Below are 16,846 nucleotides of genomic sequence, written 5' to 3' on the forward strand. Positions count from 1 at the left end.
ATGCCTGTAATCCCAGTATTTTGGGAGGCCAAGGCGGGAGGATTGCTTGAGGCCAGGAATTTGAGACTAGCCTGGCCAACATAGCAAGACCCCATCTCTATATATTAAAATAACATTTTTTAGAAACCAGATATTTAACATCAACGGTACAGTTTATTTAGAAAAGGCAGGAAACGTGCTTGATTCTTTCATTAACTAGTTTTAGAAATAGAGTTGGTTTGCCCACATCCTCCAATACTGGTTACATGAATGTAGGTATTATTATGAATTCATGTATTTAAATATAATCAGTGTGTTTCCATTGATTGCAGTTATTACCCTTATTGATGTTCAAAATGTCCCATGTTTAGGAGCCTCTTCTTGCTGACTCTGCCTCATTTTGACATGACCCTACCATTTGCTTTTTATGGCTTCCTTGCTCTCTAGTATGTTTGCAGCAATAAATAATGGACAAATAGAAAGTCTTTGGTCAGATAACAATCCCTCAAGGTTGACTGATGACTCTGTAGAGTTCAGTGTGAGCAGCCACTTGTGCAACAGCTATGTTCAAGGGCAGGGAGACCCAGACCCAAGAGTAACTCCCCCACCCAGAATGGGACCACCCCGGGGGTGATATTAAAAGGCCAAGCGACCAGGCACAGTGGCTCATGCCTGTAATCCTAATATGTTGGGAGGCCACGATGGGCAGATCACTTGAGGTCAGGGGTTCAAGACTGGCCTAGCCAACATGGCAAAACTCTGTCTCTACTAAAAATACAAAAATTAGCTGGGTGTGGTGGCAGTGCCTGTAATCCCAACTACTCGTGAGGTTGAAGCACCACTTGAATCCAGGAGGCGGAGGTTGCAGTGAGCCAAGGTAGTGCCACTGCACTCCAGTCTTGGCGACAGAGTGAAGCTCTGTCTCAAAAAAAAAAAAAAAAAAAAAGGAAAAGGAAAGGCCAAGCCTTCAGATCAGGAAGAAAAGGGGGTGCCAGTGGGAGCAGACACTGAAATAATAATGGTAATAATAATATTTATGAAAACTCACTGTGTGCCAGAAGCTAGTCTAAGCTCTTTGAAAGTATTAACTTATTTAATCCTCACAATGATCACGGGAGTGAGTATGATTCCCGTATAGTATAAACAGTATTATCTTCTGTTTTACAGACAAGGAGACTGAAGCACAGAAAGGTTAAATAACTTGCCCAAGGCCACACAGCCACCAAGGGATGGAGTCAGGAATCGAATTCAGGCACTGCCCCAGCCCGAATGGAAAAGAAGACAAGCCATTCCTCCTTCATGGATTTGGTAAGGATGGCCGTGGAGGAGGTTCTAGCACCTGATGGGAACCTGGACGATGTCATGAAATAGCCAGCATTCCAGTGTGAATTTCAGTTCGAGCTGGCCTGGGTGTGTTCAGTGTAAGGTTAGCCATAGTTACCATTTCATTCCCCTCCCCTTCATTTCCAAGAACTCCCTTCCCTCTCTGTGCCTCCAGCCTCAATGTCCGGCCCTGCCTCTGCCTTCACTGGAACATTTCTCTGCTTCTTCCCCGGCATCCCTGAGAAATTCACTTCTCAGCCAAGGTGGTAATATTACAAATAAAAGTTTAAAATAGTGCAAATAAAACTTTCTGTTGGATGATTACTAGATGCTAGGAGTGGACCCATGCTTTGCAAATTTTCTCAATTACCCTTAGTTTATAGAGGGGGAAGCTGAGTGGTTAAGGGTTTTGTTCCAGACCACAAAGCTAGTGAATGCTGGGCTAGGATCCTCTGCAGATAAGGATGTCTCACTTCTAAGCCCTGCCTGTGCCTCACTCTTGAACCACTACTGCCCTCTGCTGGGCCCTTGGCAGCACTGCCTCACTAGGCTGGGTACCACATCTTACCTAGGCATCTACAGCAGTGGCCCCAGGCGTTTCTATCACAGGAGGGAAGGGGTGGCCAGGAAGGAAGTAGGAAAGGTATTTCTTGTTCTCAGAGCTCCTGCAGAGTTCCTCAAATTGCACCAGTCAAAAACATACATATTAATATTCTTTGCTATGACGGACATTATTGGGATAATTGGTTAAATCTGAATAAGGTTATGTAACAGTAAAGGGACATAATGTCTACGATTTACAAACAATTCAGAAAAAAAAGTGTGTGTGTGGAGTGAGAACATAAACAAATGTGGCAAAATGTTAACATTTGGAAAATTTGGGTGAAGGATGTAGGAAATTCTTTATACTATTCTTACAACTTTTCTGTAAGTCTAAAACTACTCAAAATACAAAGTTAAATAATTACAACTTCAGGAAGTCACAAACCCCAGCTCCCCAGACTCAGGAGGTTCTCTAGTAACCCACAGATTATCAGAGGGCTCCCTCCTGGCCCCGCTTCCTGATGAACACCATGGTAGACAGGGCATTTAGGGGCCCGTGAGACTACGGCGGGGAAGAAGCTCACTCTTGGGCAGTGGCTACGGGGGTCTTCAGTGCCCACAGGATCCCACGCATGCCCCCTCCAACACACGCACTGGTGCACAACCACAGGAAGTGACTGGGGACCCCCAACAAGGATAAGCTTGTGGGTGTCTAGAACTGGTCAGCATAGTGAAAGGAGTGGGAGGCATTTCTCGTGAGAAAGAGTGAAAATAACAAGATAGAAAACTTGGGAAGAGAAGGCTGGGCAGCAAGGGGAAAGTCGGGAGGCACTTAAGAATCATTGTAGACATGTGTCATGCAAAAGAGGAATGAGATTCAGTCTGTGAGGTGTAAGAAGACAGAAGGAGGCCGGGTGCGGTGGGTCAGGCCCGTAATCCCAGCACTATAGGAGACCGCAGCAGGCGAATCAGTTGAGGTCAGGAGTTTAAGACCAGCCTAGCCAACATGGCGAAACCTCATCTCTACTAAATTAGCTGGGTGTGGTGGCGGGCACCTGTAATCCCAGCTACTCAGGAGGCTGAGGCAGGAGAATTGCTTGAACCCAGAAGGTGGAGGTTGCAGTGAGCTGAGATTGTGCCACTGTACTCCAGCCTGGGTAAGAAAGCAAGACTCTGTCTTTAAAAAAAAAAAAAAAGAAGACGACGACAGGAGTCCTGGGCAGAGGCACTGGGAGGCACACACCATTCTGCACCATGGCTCGTGGTGTAGAATGAAAGCATTGGATAGAACAGCAGCACTGCCCCAGAAGGGTCACCTCGGGACATCCTGAGGCTCACCCTGGGATGCTCCAGCAGAGGGTGCTGCTGACCAGTTGCGGCTGGTTTCTGAGAGGGGCTGGACTCACTGGAGGAAGTTTCAACCACTGTTTCTTAACCTCAGCTACACTTTGGAATCACTCCCGGGAACTGTTTTTTAAACACTCATGCCTGCGTCCCACGCCGAGAAATTCTTATCTAATTGGTCTGAGGTACTGCCCGGCCATTGGTAGATTTTTAGGTTCCTCAGGCGATTCTAACGTGGAGCCAAGTTTGAGAATCAAAGGCTTAAAAGGCTCTACCTCTACGACTCTTGGAATCTACGAGAAATAGAGACCACGTGGGCAAGATCAGAGAGCCCATCTTTGCTGCAGGAATAACTTCAGTTGCCTCAGTCAAATCCAGATCAGAGTTTACCCTGAACCTAGACTCAGTCTGATGGATGTGCTTTTTACCCTAAAAATGTACTGAAGTTTGTTAAAATTGAGAAGTGATATTAACGTAAATAACACAATGGTGTTTCTTTCATTTGAGAACTCCCTAAGTTTTGGTTGACTTGGGAACTGGCAATGTCTTTTGGTAAATATTGGATGGTGTATAAGTTAGTATGCCATGGCCAGGCCATGAGTCCATCTCTGGGGCTCCCCAGCCCAAGTGCCTGGCCTCTGAATAATCAAACAGAGAAGTTACTCTTGCTTTGTTCCCCTTCCTCTCCTTTCCCCAGGAGACCAAAAGGTAAAGCTGCCCTTTCTTCTCAAGGGAAGGGCACCCAGGTCTCTAGAATTCCGGCCCCAGGGGAAAATTAATAGCTGCTTCTGCTGTCAGGTGGGAGTGGGGCCACCTGAAAGCAATGCTACCCAGGCCCTTCCCCAGGCCTGAAGGCTGGATTGTCTTACTGAAGGGAAGCGAGTAGCCCTAGCTAAAAAGTAGATCCTCAAGTCCAAAACAATGGAGGGGCTCATCTCCAGACCTTAGCTCCTCTCTGTCGGTGACTTTATCCAGTCTTCTGGCTCCTGGTGTAGACTAACGCCCACACCCTGATCACTCTCAAATTTCTATTTCCATCTCAGACTCCTCCCCGGGACTGGATATCCCTGTGTGGGTATCTCACAGGCATCTCAAACCGAACGTGTCCAAACCCAAACTCCTGACTGTCCATCTGCATCCACCTCCCACCTGCACCTGGTCCTCCCACAGCCGTCCACAGTTCAGAAATGGCAGCGCCATCCTTCTGGCTGCCCAAGCCAACTTCACAGCCATCCTTGACTCCTCTTCTTCCCTCTCCTCCATACCTAATCCTTCTGCAGATTCTGACAATCTGACCATTTCTCACCACTGCCCCACTCCCATGTCCCCCGCTGAGCCACCTGTGTGTCTGGATCGCTGCTGTTGCCTCCTCTGTGATCACCCTGCTTTCGCCCTTGGCCCGCTGTAGTCTGTTCTCAACATAGCAGCCCTTTGCAAACACCACTTTGACACTCCCAGGCTCTGAAGAGTCACTCCTAGGTTCTGAACTCCCCAACAGCTTCTCATCTTGCTCAGAGTAATTACTCAGGATCTCTGCGACCCCTGGGTTTCCTGCCAGTGCTCCTCCCTACTCCCCTGCTCCATCTACCCTGCAGTTCCTCCACAACACAGGTGTCTTTGCACTTCCCCAGATACCTGAACAGCCCCCTCCCCCAGAGCCTCGAGGTGTGTCCATTTGCCCAAACACCACCTCTGCAGTGAGGCCTTCCCTGTTCACCCTATTTAAAATGGCAATCTCTCCCTACCAGCATTTCCTCTTCCCTCCTCCTGGCTACAATTTTCTCCATCTAACAAGCTTTCTCAGGTTTGTGGTTCTTCCCTAAAATTAGCTCCATGAAACAAGGACTTTTTGTTGCAGTGTCTGGACAGGGCCTACCCCAGAGCAGGCACTCCACAAGTGCTGGCTGAACGTTCGCACAACCAGCCGTGGCTCACGCCTGTAATCCCAGCACTTTGGGAGGCCAAGGCGGGTGGATCACCTGAGGTCAGGAGTTCGAGACCAGCATGGCCAACATGGCGAAATCGTCTCTACTAAAAATACAAAAAAATTAGCAGGGTGTGGTGGCACGTGCCTGTAATCCCAGCTACTTGGGAGGCTGAGGCAGGAGAATCGCTTGAACCTGGCAGGCAAAGGTTGCAGTGAGCTGAGATCCCACCACTGCACTCCAGCCTGGGCAACAGAGGGAGACTCTGTCTAAAAAAAAAAAAAAAAAAAAAAAAAGAAAAAGAAAAAAAAGAAAGAAGAGAGAAAAGAGAAGAGAAAAAAGAGATCATCAAGGCCAGTGTGTGGGGGCTCTGGATATGGAAGGATGCCAGATGCAGGCAACTGCACAGGTGCTCTGTGCCACTGGCCTAGGGCCTCCTATGGACTTTACAGGCCTGGACAACAGAACCTTTAGCAGATGGAGTTGAGCCCAGGGACCCTCACCACTTCAGCACCATGTGAGCCCTCGGCCCCTAGTGCAACAAAAGGGAGCAAGGCAGCCAGGGAAACTGCTCATGTTGGTTTTCCCAACAGTCTTGGAAACTGGTGGCTTAGAGTCAGATTTTGTGGGGTTTAGGAAGGTAAGTGAATGCAGCGGGGTTTTTTGCATCTTGAATGTGGGTAAGCAATTCGCTGTGGAAGTTCCGACGGTAGTAGGTTTCCTGTGGGTGAAATGACAGAGGCCACTGTCCAAAAGGTAATCAATCTAGAGGTCCCACTGGCCTCAGACATTTGCCCTGGTAAGGTTGGTCTGCTGGCTCCCAGGAGTTCAGATCCTCCTGTCCTGGGGCAGGAGACACACACACAGTGAGGAGACAACACAAGGCCTCCCCAAGGAAGTGCTGTTGACAGTGAGAACTGCAAGGAAAAGAGGAGTTAGGCAGGCTGAGGAAGAGCTGGGGAAAGGAAAAAAACTGGGCAGAGGAAACAGCACATGCCAGCGCCCGGGACAGGCACACACCCGGAACAAGGAAAGACAAGCAGCAGCTGTGGCTGTGAGGGCCCGAACGCGTGGGTCAGGCACTGGCCAGCTCACAGATGGCCCCAGAAGCCTCGTTACCAAGTCTGAACTTTAACCTCAGGCCCCAAAGGGTTCCAAGCAGAGAGCTCATCCCAGCTATCATGTAAGAAATGGATTAGCAGAGGTGGCCAGGCTGTAGGGAGAGGGCTAGAGGCAGCCTTAGAAATCCTGGCAGGAGGCAGGGCCTGGCCCAGAAGGCTGGCGGTAAGGATGAGTCCAAGGATGTTTGGAAGGCAGAACGGGCAGGCTTGGGTGACTGATGAGATCACCCCAGTTACTGGCTTGTGTGACAGAACACATGGGAAGTTAGAGAACACAGGACTCAGGACATGGGTAGGAAAAGGGCATAGGTTTGGGTTTTATCATGCAAACTCCATGTGAGAGGCCTCACAGGCAGCTGGAAATGCAGGTCCACTTGGGCTAGAGACACAGACTTGAGAAGTGTGGTGATCAGGGCCCTGGGAGGGGGTGGGAACCCCCAGAGGGGACAGTTCAGTGTCCGAGAGCCTCAGGCAGAATGCCACCACCCAAGGGATGGCCCAGAAAAGGGACACGCAGAAAGAAGACTGAGGAGGAGCAACTAAGGGCAGGAGGAAAGCCAGGGGGGCAAGTTGCAAAGGCCAAGGACAGAGGGAGTCTCTAGAAGTAAGGGGTGGTCAGTAGCATCCTGGAAAGCAATGCTGGCTTCACATAAGTGAACAAACGTCCACACCCTTGGCCTTCCGCCACCCCACCGTCAAAAACCACACATGATCTAGAATTTAATATGTTTATTTGTGTAGTAGGAACATTCAGGTATATAAATAAGGTAAATGCTTTCCAATGTACAGTATATCATGTTCTTACATTGCATGGAAAAAGAATCTACATGTATTGTTCAACACGGATCACGAGTGCACAGAGATCAGCTGCATTTAGTGAAATGCCAAGTTGGGGAAATGGCACAGCAGTAGCGCACAGGCACACACCTATCTGGGGAGGCCGTGGGGACTGTGAGGTGGACTCTACAAACTGAGAGCTGCTTCAAGGTCGCCCATGTCTGAGTGCAGGAAAAGTGAATATTAACACCCGGGCTATCAGGGTGAGACAACTGAATTCTGTCATGTCCATCCACTTTACAAAGGGGCGGGGGACACCACGGAGAAACTGACCAGAAATGCTCTGCCCTGTCACAGAGGAGACAGGGCCAGGGCAGACACAGGGCTGACCGCTGGGAGGCACAGACACTGGCAGTGATGGGGCCCATGGGATGCCTGGCACTCCCAGCACAGACAGCTCTCCAAAGCAGGTAGGGAGGCCCTTTCTGTGTCTGGGAACTTTTTAGTTAAACAAATCCTCAGAGTGGAATTAAGAAGGATGTCCACAGCTGTGCACAACTCAACCAGAAAAAAAACAAAAACCAAGGTTCCTAAGATCCTTCAACAGAGGCGCTTCCCATCTGATCTTACCCTTCTGTTTTAGAAGGTATTAAATAACAATAAAAATTAAAACTTGTTATCAGTATCAACTCTAGAAGATAACCCATGGCTTCAAATCTTCCTGGATGGGTTCTCTGAGCCCAGATTTCTGGTCCCCAACTCACATGACATCCAGGGCCAGTGAGCGTTCAGCTGGCCTCTGTTACAGTCTGCCCTCCACTGTGAGACTCCTGGCCCCTTCCTGGCCCTGGTATTCCTCCTGCTGCTGCCCCTAGGAGTCCTCCAGCTGGATAACAATAAACCAAACCGCTGTCTCCTAGTCCCTGACTTGTTCTCCTGACTCCTAGTCCTTTGGTTTCATCGGCCGTTGATGTCTGCTCAACTCTTCCCCTTTGTAATCAGCCCCTAGCACCCAGCGAGCATGATGTAAGACAGAAAAACGGTTTACTAAAGGCCAGAGCCCTGTGCATGGAGGATTTAAAAGAAACACACCCAAAGGACACTCATAAAAACATGTATGCACATTCTGCCTGCTAGAAAACATTCTTAACCTCTTTTCTACTCTGGTGTTCCTTTAAGAAAAACCAGCATAAGCAGTACAAGAACCTAACGCAGGTGAAAAAAAAGGCACCCAAACAGCAAGGACAGAGGTGGCTATATGGATGATTATTGGCAAACAGTTTCACTACAGACAGAATCACCAGGTGGCTAAACCTTCTGAGTGCTTTATGCAGGGAAGGTCCTCTGGGGGGCTGCAAAGGGCTAAGCCCTGCCCAATGCCCGGGAGACCACTGCAAGGATATTCTCTGCTTGATTTCCAGAGGGCCCTTACCCCCACGAGTGGAGGCTTTCTATGGATACAGGGCCGCCTGCGTCCATTCAACGACACAGTGAGGGAGGAAGCACTAGGCCAGGCAAACACAAACCCAGAAGGGCAAGAGGCCTCTGAGGCAAGCCTGGGATTGGCCCATCACAGCAGCTGCTTCCTAGAAACCCCCACAACCATCTTCTCCTGGTTCATGGCATCATCATAACTTCATTAATTCACTGAAACAGAGGGACCATTATTTCCACACTTTTAATAGCAATGTGCTATTGGGTCCCACAAATACTCAGGAAATAATCCACAGTCAAACCAGTAGTTCAGCGTTATTATTCAACTGACCTAAGAATTCCATGGATCCCGTTAGCCAACACCATTCCTTCAAAGTGAGGCGGCCTCCCCTCACACACAAACGTGCCCCAACTCCACATCCCCATTCAGAAAACTAAGTTCAAGAAACTCTTTTCATTAAGTCCTGTGCCTGTTCTCCCATTATTCATGAGTCACCCATTTGAGTCTTTGCTAACCTAGAATCTGGCAGAAACACCACACATCATGTGTCCTCAATGGGTCACCCACTTCTACCCTGTTACTACTTTTAAGAAGGAAACATGAAGCTCCAAATTGGCTGCGTCATAAGGATGTGGGCAGAACTTCTAGGCTTTTAGTCTACATAATCCCCTACAAAGCAGGTTTCTGTTGTCCCCATTCTTCTCTTCTTGGCCCCTGATGATATCCACCCATACAGGGAACTGCTGCAGGTTCCTGAGCTATGTGGACAGAGGACAGCCCTTGGCCAGAGCGGGAAGTGGGGTCCAGAGCGAGTCACAGACAGGCCCTCCCTGCCCAGAGTGGAGGCACCACCAGGCAGGAGGAGATGGCCTCCTTCCCACAAGCAGTCTAGACTGTGGGCAGAGGAGATGAGTTGGATTCTCAGGCCAGCCATTCCCACTAAGAATAGAACTTCTGCACACCCTCATGTCCTCTTGCCTCGTTAGGCTGGCCTCCTAAATGGTGTGTGAAGCACCAAGATGCTGTAGGGGATGTTCAGGTTGGCCTGCTTCTCTCGGAGGGACCCAGACTGTGTGCAGGATGGTGGCAGTGTGGTGGCTGAGAATCCCATCTCTGGCATTGCACCAACGGAGGTCAAACTACCAGCTGAGCTCAACAAAAGTAACTATCATTTATTGAGCGCTTACTATGTGCCAGGCATGGTACTACATGCTTACATGCATTACCTCGTTATATCCTCACAACCACACCGCGAAGAAGGTACTATTATCAGACCCAACTGGCTTCAAAGTGGAAGCTTAGAGCAGCCTGGTAACCTGCCCACACCTAGGGTGATTTGATCCCAAAGTCGGTCTTAACTGCTGCTCTCGGCCTCAGTCATACTGCCTCAGTTTCCTCATCTATAAAATGGAGATAATAATACCTAATCAAAGGTTGTTTTCTGGATTAAAAAGGATAACGTATGTAAACCCTTAGCACTACGCCTGGCACATATTAAGCACTATACTATTGTAATCCTTATTAATAAACACACTGATATCTCACTGGCTCAACAATAAAAAGAAGGCGCCTCAGTAGGTAGGCATTTGATGGGAAAAGGAAGGGGAGGGTTGGGGAGGAGACAGTGTCTTTAAACAGCCAACGAATTTGAAACCCACTGGACATAAAACCCTAGACTTCACATATTCTGCCCCTCTATTCTCATAAATCATCCACATGACCTCAAAACTCCAACACTTCGGCATCCAAAGGATACCTCCTAAACTGCACTCAAAGTGTGTTGGGAAACATGGTCCCCATACAAACAGGTGACAGCCTTAATCAAGAGACAGCTCCAGGTGAGAACGGCTTCCATCCACCTGAGAGGCCAGGTAAGGCCACTGCTGGTCAACCTGAAAGGTAGGGGCACATTCAGATGGCAACAGCAGCCAGGACTTTTCTGAGAATAGGGCCCACTTTCTGCAGGGATGGGGATAAGGAGAGTCCAGGCCCAAGAGAAGGTGGGCCAGGCAGAGCCCTGAGATAAGAATCCTTCATCACTACTTGGTTTAAACCCTAGCACCCCATGCAGGTCATGGCACAAGGCCCCCACCGAACAAGAGAAAATGAGTCAGGAAGTGAGAGCTGTTCATCTCTTTAAAAACTGGAAGCTGGGCAACTGTGTGGAGGGTAATAAAGGGAAAAGGAAGTTTGTTTTGACCAAGTCAGGGAAGAATATGAGGCTCTGCCCAAGTATTAGCCACCACCTTCAGGAGCCCAGAGTTTGTTCCACCTGCTCTTTGGAGCCCAGTGTTCCAAAGCACAAGTGAGAGTCCATCTGCAGCTTACTGTCTTGCAGTGTGTCCACAAAAGTCACCTGGACATCCTCCCCACCCTGACCTCAGAAGAACAGAAACCTGGGTTCAAGTGAAATTGTCCTCCCGACTCCACCCCTTTCTTAGCACATAATCACTGTGCAAGAAAAGTGGGCCCAGATATGTTACTCTGGAAGACGAAAGACAATAGTGCCTAAGATATTACTAAAACAGGGAAAGGCTTCAGCAGTGACATACCACATTCAGTAAAGTGATGAAAATCTACTGCCTTGGACATGCATCTAGGGCTGGCTTTGTAACTAACAAGACCCCTGCTTCACAGTTTTCTGAGCAAGGACGCTCTGTCCCAAGTCATTGATACCCTCCCACTACCCAACTCTGTCAACAGCGGAGATGAACCTGAGCTTTGGGAAACATGGTCCCCATACAAACAGGTGACAAGGGCTGAGCCAAGGGCTCACTGACAGTGTGAAGATCTCAACTCAAAGATCCATTCAAATAAGGCTCCAGTCGATTCAGCAACTAGCTCAGACCCAAATCACAAGGTCTGTGTAGTCTCCCTTAAAACATGTTTTTGGGATTTTCTTGCATAAAATAGGTCAAGTTACAGGATAAAAACCCAGTGGAAAAAAATTCTATAAAAATGGTTTCGAAGTCCACCTGTGTAAAGTCAAAAGTTACATCCTCCCCAATGAAAGAGATTAGTTTCAAAGGATGTGAAACTAGTTCTCATACATTATAGGACTGTACAATACTAAGAGTAATTACATTTTAAATGCAAAATACTGTAGCTATTAAAATGCCCAGAATATGAAACAAGTTGCCTAAGAGGGTTTAACTTTCAGGAGTAAAACATAAATGGAACCTTTTTGAATACTAAAAGCAGCTAAAAGGGCGACATGCACACACACAAAAGGCAAAGACTTGGCACCCTGTGAGCAGTCATGAGCAGAGCTCCCAGGGGCTGGGGGGTGCCCATCAGCCCTGGTTTCTATGACCCCCTTGTTCCACCAGGCAGGAGCCAACAGCAATTTAAGCTCCCACCTGGCTCAGGCCAGGCCTCCTGAGCTAGAGGGAAGGAAACTGCAATACCTTGGTGTACTCACACCACATTCACAAAAGCAAGAAGGGCTGGGGGACCCTCCAGGTGTCCTGTGGGTAAAGTGCAGGATAGAGTGAGCCCTGACTCCACCACGCTACGCTGGGGAAGCTCCCTGCCTGGTAAGGTGCTCCTGACTCTCACCCAAGGTAAGAAGGCTGTTGTGAGAATGTAGGGATAGAAGTTGGAAAGCAAAGCAAAAGTCTCTGAATCAGGATTATGCAGTATTTATGAATAAACAAATGAGAGGCACAAAACCACACATGGAAGTGATAAACAGGGAATTCACGACAAGGGAGGGCACACAGTTGCAGTCACATTTTATTTTTGACCAAAAAAAAAAAAAAATGGGTCTAAAGCAAGTGATGCCATTCATTAAGATGTGAATGTATATACGTAAAAATGGTTTCTTGTATCTTGTCTGTGAATAGGAGAAAGAGAAACATTGCGCTATATGGACACAAGACAGTGGTGCTCTCCCAGCTACCTGACAAAAATTCTTCATCTCCAGAAAGCATGCAGGGGAAATCAGAAAATAAAACACAAGCTGACCCTCTGGTCTGCCTGCTAGCAGCTCTAGTGAGCACTCAGCTTTGGCTTCCTAGGACCCCCCTTCCCCACCCCACCCGCCACCAAGTGAACATGAGCCTTGCCCAGTATGCTCGACTCCCTGATCCCAAAGGCAGCCCTATTCAAAAGCAGGTCTCTGTAGCTGGGCCCCAGCTGAGACTCCCTCCTCTCGAGGAGCCCACCATATGCCCACAATGGGCCAAAAGAGACAAATGAGGAGCCCTTTTGGTATCTAGTTTGGTGATCAAGGTTCCTTCTTCAATCTGAAAACTACAGTTTCATTATCAATCACCTTTACTGTTTGGGTGTGCTGCTGAGATACCTACTCACCTTGAGGATAAGCATGTAAGGGCCTGAAAACACTTCCTGTTTGGGGGGTGCCCAGGACCTCACTCAACGAGCCTCTACTGGCATGAACTTGCTCAGCCAGAATCACAGAAGAGTGGAATTGGGAGTAGCTCTGAAAAAGGGGCCCTTGAGAGTGATGCATCCTGCCCGGGGTCACACAGCCAGTACTGAAATGAAACCCCTTGTAATAATACGTTTTGTTTTTAAGGGGCCTTGGACCTGAATAAGAAAAGCCATGAGGCTGAAATGGAAATAAAAGTTCAGCAGAAAGAAGCTGCTTCAGCCCTGCACACATGTGGGAAGTCACTCAAGGATGTGTGAGCTGAAACATCCCGAGGACTCCATCCTCTGCTGGACGCTCTAGAGACCTGGGCTGACTGTGCACTTTCAGGGAGGCAGTGAGGCTAATTTACAAACAAAAACACCACAAACCAGCACTAGACAACGGTGCTGAAGCAAATCATTACACCCTCGTTGGCAATGAAAACATCTATGGCACCGAATAATTTAATATATTTGGGCACCAAGTTCTCTCTCTGGCACTCCATTGCTTATTGGCCTGACAAAGAACTAATCTGTCCTCCCAAAGTCAATCTCACCCCTGAAATTAGGGAGGGGAAAAAAATCACAGTTTAAGCAAACAACAACAACAAAAGGTCCCCCAGTATAATATAAACTACATTTAAACTGGTCACATTATATAAAAAGTGTGCATTTAATCTTCAAAATAGTCAAGCCTCTAATCAGGTTAGGTTTTCCATAGTTTTAAGCAGGACTTTGTGGTTTTAGTGAAGAAGTCATGGTACAATGGAAATCACTGTAAGAAATAAGTAACTTTTAAAACAAACACAGACACACACACTCCTCTTAAGAGTAATATATACACAACACAGCAGCTACATGGGTGTTCAGGCAAAGGGTGCATGAACAACAAGCCCTCTGCTCCCTGCCTGATGAGAAAGTCCCCAGAAAGGATTCAGCAGCAGAAAGTCTACAGCACATACGTGGATGGCATCGTCCCTGAAAACACACAGTTAGGTGGACTGACCTACAGGAGACACTGGAGCCTAGACATGTGGGAAAGGGCTCAGTTACAGTACATTCTACTGCTTACACTTGAAATATTACAGTGTGTTTTTTCTCCAGACTACTATAAATAATTTTTCGTGCTTTCTGAAAAAAATAAAAACTGAAATTTTCTTTCAGTCTGTAATGAAGGTGAACCCATCTTATAAAGCAGAGCTTATTTATATTCTGCAGGATTTTGGTGTGGATGGACAGAAGGCTTATCTGATTAGTAAGCCTCCATTCCTCCGACCTACAGAAGGCAACTCTCCTGCAGCTCCAAGCAGGGATTTCTAGAAAAGACTAGGTGTACAAAACATCCAAGCTGTGCCTCCCCCCACAGGTGGGGAAGTCCCCTGATTTGGTTGGACACAGATGAATGTCTGTGTTTGACTGAGCCCAGAAACAGTTCAATTGATAGGAGCTGGAACCACCAAGAAAACACTCCTGACCTGGGCAGCACTGTCTTCCAGATAAATACTTTTGTTTTAAAAAAATCCAAATGGTTTTACAACCCATGACTTCTTTCCAACTCAAAGCTGTAGTTTACTCACAATGCAAATTCTAAACACATAGACTGCTGTATGTACAGATTTGTTGAACCCACAAATAAAAAATACCCTACCAAAAAAAAAGTGAGTTGAAGCCTCATCATTGTCTAAGTCACACCAGCTGGGCTTGCCTTGGAGACCTGCCCCTGCTCAGTTCTGCTCCTGTTCTTTTGGCCCTGGGTGGCCCCTACTCGTCCTCTGTGGTGGATGTCAGCATCCCCTTGTCGATCAGATGAGACCGCAGTGTGTTGAAGATATGGAGCTGCTGATCTGGCCGTAAGGTCAGGAACTGCTGAATCAGTTTGCTTGGGTTAGGGCCTCTGGAACAGAATGTAAAGAAACAGCACTGAGCTGGGCCCCGGAAGCTTCCAGGGCCTGATTATCCGAGTGACTGCTCTGATCTCTGGATCAGAGAGTTATCTATTAATAGACGGCAGGAGAAGGCCTCAGAAAATCCGTAAGCAGCAACAACTGAAAATTGCATTATTTGGGATGCTTTTCACTGGAACTGAGATGCTGCTAAAATTCTAGAATTGCACCATACTTAAAAATCCACCAACTTGGTTGAGATGGAAAGGTACTATACTATACCTGATAAAACTGGCGATGTATACATTGACAAAGGTGGCCATCAGATACTGGCAGTCAAAGCGATCCATGATACCTCCGTGGCCAGGAATGGTATTGGCAAAGTCCTGTTAGAGGCAGGGGAAGGATGGGTGAACTTGGGCTCAGCCACTGATCAATCCCAACCTAATGGTCCCACCCCAATGTCTGGCTTCTGTCCTGAGTAGCTGAGGGCAACAGAAGGTGAGAAGTATTAAATCCACTGGTGAGGCTATATTAGGACACAATTTTATTGCATTACAAAATGTTCTTAAAATCATTTACTTAATAAAGACAGGAGTCTTGCTATGTTGCTCAGGCTAGTTTCGAACTCCTAGCCTCAAGTGATCCTCCCGGCTTGGCCTCTTAAAATGCCGGGGTTACAGACATGAGCCACTGCCTGGCCCAAAATGTTCTTTTGAAGAAAGCTATTATTAACAAATAAACTGAAAAACAACAATTGCATTTTCCTGAGAATAAAGTATTGTTATTAATTAACTCACCTAAATTCAGTGCATGGGTCAAGATCACACATTAAAAGCCAGGGTGTATAGCCCAGTGTTTTGGAGGGAGCAGGGAAGGGGGAGAAAGGTAGAAGATGGGTGAGGAGGGAGTGAGATGAGAGGAACACAAGAGGGTTTTCCTACTTTGATTTTAAAGGCTCGTTTGAATCCACTTGCGAAGAATCCTCCAAAGGGGCCAATGAGCGAGGCAAAGGTGGAGAGGGCAATGCTGTGAATCTGGAAGGGGTACATCCGGACCGTTTTCTGAGAAGAGCAAATGAAGTAAAAGTTAAGGTGCGTACATGCCCAGTGTTACCGTTTGAGTTGTCAACTCATGTTGACATTTGACCCCCATTGTAGCCTCAGTGGGAGGTGATGCCTAGTGGGAGGTGTTTGGGTCTCAGGGGCAAATCCCTCATAAATGGCTTGGTGCCTCTCTCCTGGTAGTGGGTTCTCTCTGTCAAAAGACGAGATAAGCATTGGCAAATGGGTTGTTAGGAAGTGATGAAGCCCCTGGTTTTCCTCTTTGCATGTGTCTGCTTCCACCTTTGACCTTCTCCGCCATATTACAATGCAGCACAAAAAGCCCTCACCAGAGGCCAGGCAGCAGCCAATGCCACACTTCTCGCACTTCCCAGCCTGCAGAAACAAGCTAAGCAAACCTCTTTTCTTTATAAATTACCCAGCCCCAAGTGTTCTATCAACACTATATTGTTATAATATACCTACAATATATATAATGTGTAAATATATAATAATGCTATAACAACAGACAGACCAAGACATCCAACCTCATAACTCTTTATGAAACTAATTGCATATATATAGGTTTTTAAATCAATAAAAGGAGTGAATTTTTCCCATTTTTGTAAATTTTTAATCTCAAAGTTAATGGAAAACATTAAAATATTCTGCATTCAATCTGTTGCAACATGCTGTTTTAGTGGAAGTATATAAAGAAAATCCAGCCTTACACAGATACATAGTTGAAAAGAGTATTTTAGTCGTAGTCTCAGATGGTTTTGGGTATTCTCTGACACTACACCAGAGCTTGACAAGCAGTCATTTCTTGAGTATTAGGTGTGATATAGAATCCAGAATTCTATCAATGTACTTTGTTCTCTCTTACATTAAAATCCATTGGTCTATCTCATACTTGAATGTATCTTTTACCCATGTATGACTATATAGCACCGTGTATCAGCCATTTTGAAAATAATGGTTCACTGAGTTATGTAAATCTTCCAAATGTAGACACATTTTATTATACAGTGTCAAATATGTTTGTTTTTCTCATGTGATCAACACACACACACACACACGTTAAGAATCATCACAGGCC

General features: G+C 47.0%; 1 protein-coding gene across 2 annotated transcripts in view; it reads right to left on the bottom strand.

Annotated features, from left to right (window-relative positions):
* Positions 1-6,949: 6,949 nt before the first annotated feature.
* The window catches only part of CDS2 (CDP-diacylglycerol synthase 2), a 69,598-nt gene continuing 59,701 nt past the window's right edge, over positions 6,950-16,846 (bottom strand). The window contains exons 11-13 of one of the 2 annotated variants that reach the window (XM_008018929.3): positions 15,649-15,768; positions 14,987-15,090; positions 6,950-14,715 (exon numbers count right to left, since the gene is read on the bottom strand). In XM_008018929.3, the coding sequence (XP_008017120.1) occupies positions 14,583-14,715; positions 14,987-15,090; positions 15,649-15,768 (357 nt within the window). In that variant the 3' untranslated portion in view covers positions 6,950-14,582. The remainder of the gene's footprint in view (positions 14,716-14,986; positions 15,091-15,648; positions 15,769-16,846) is intronic. The other variant, XM_073007100.1, reaches the window with a different exon arrangement.

The sequence above is a fragment of the Chlorocebus sabaeus genome, chromosome 2, assembly GCF_047675955.1.
Source record: "Chlorocebus sabaeus isolate Y175 chromosome 2, mChlSab1.0.hap1, whole genome shotgun sequence".
Lineage (NCBI taxonomy): Eukaryota > Metazoa > Chordata > Mammalia > Primates > Cercopithecidae > Chlorocebus > Chlorocebus sabaeus.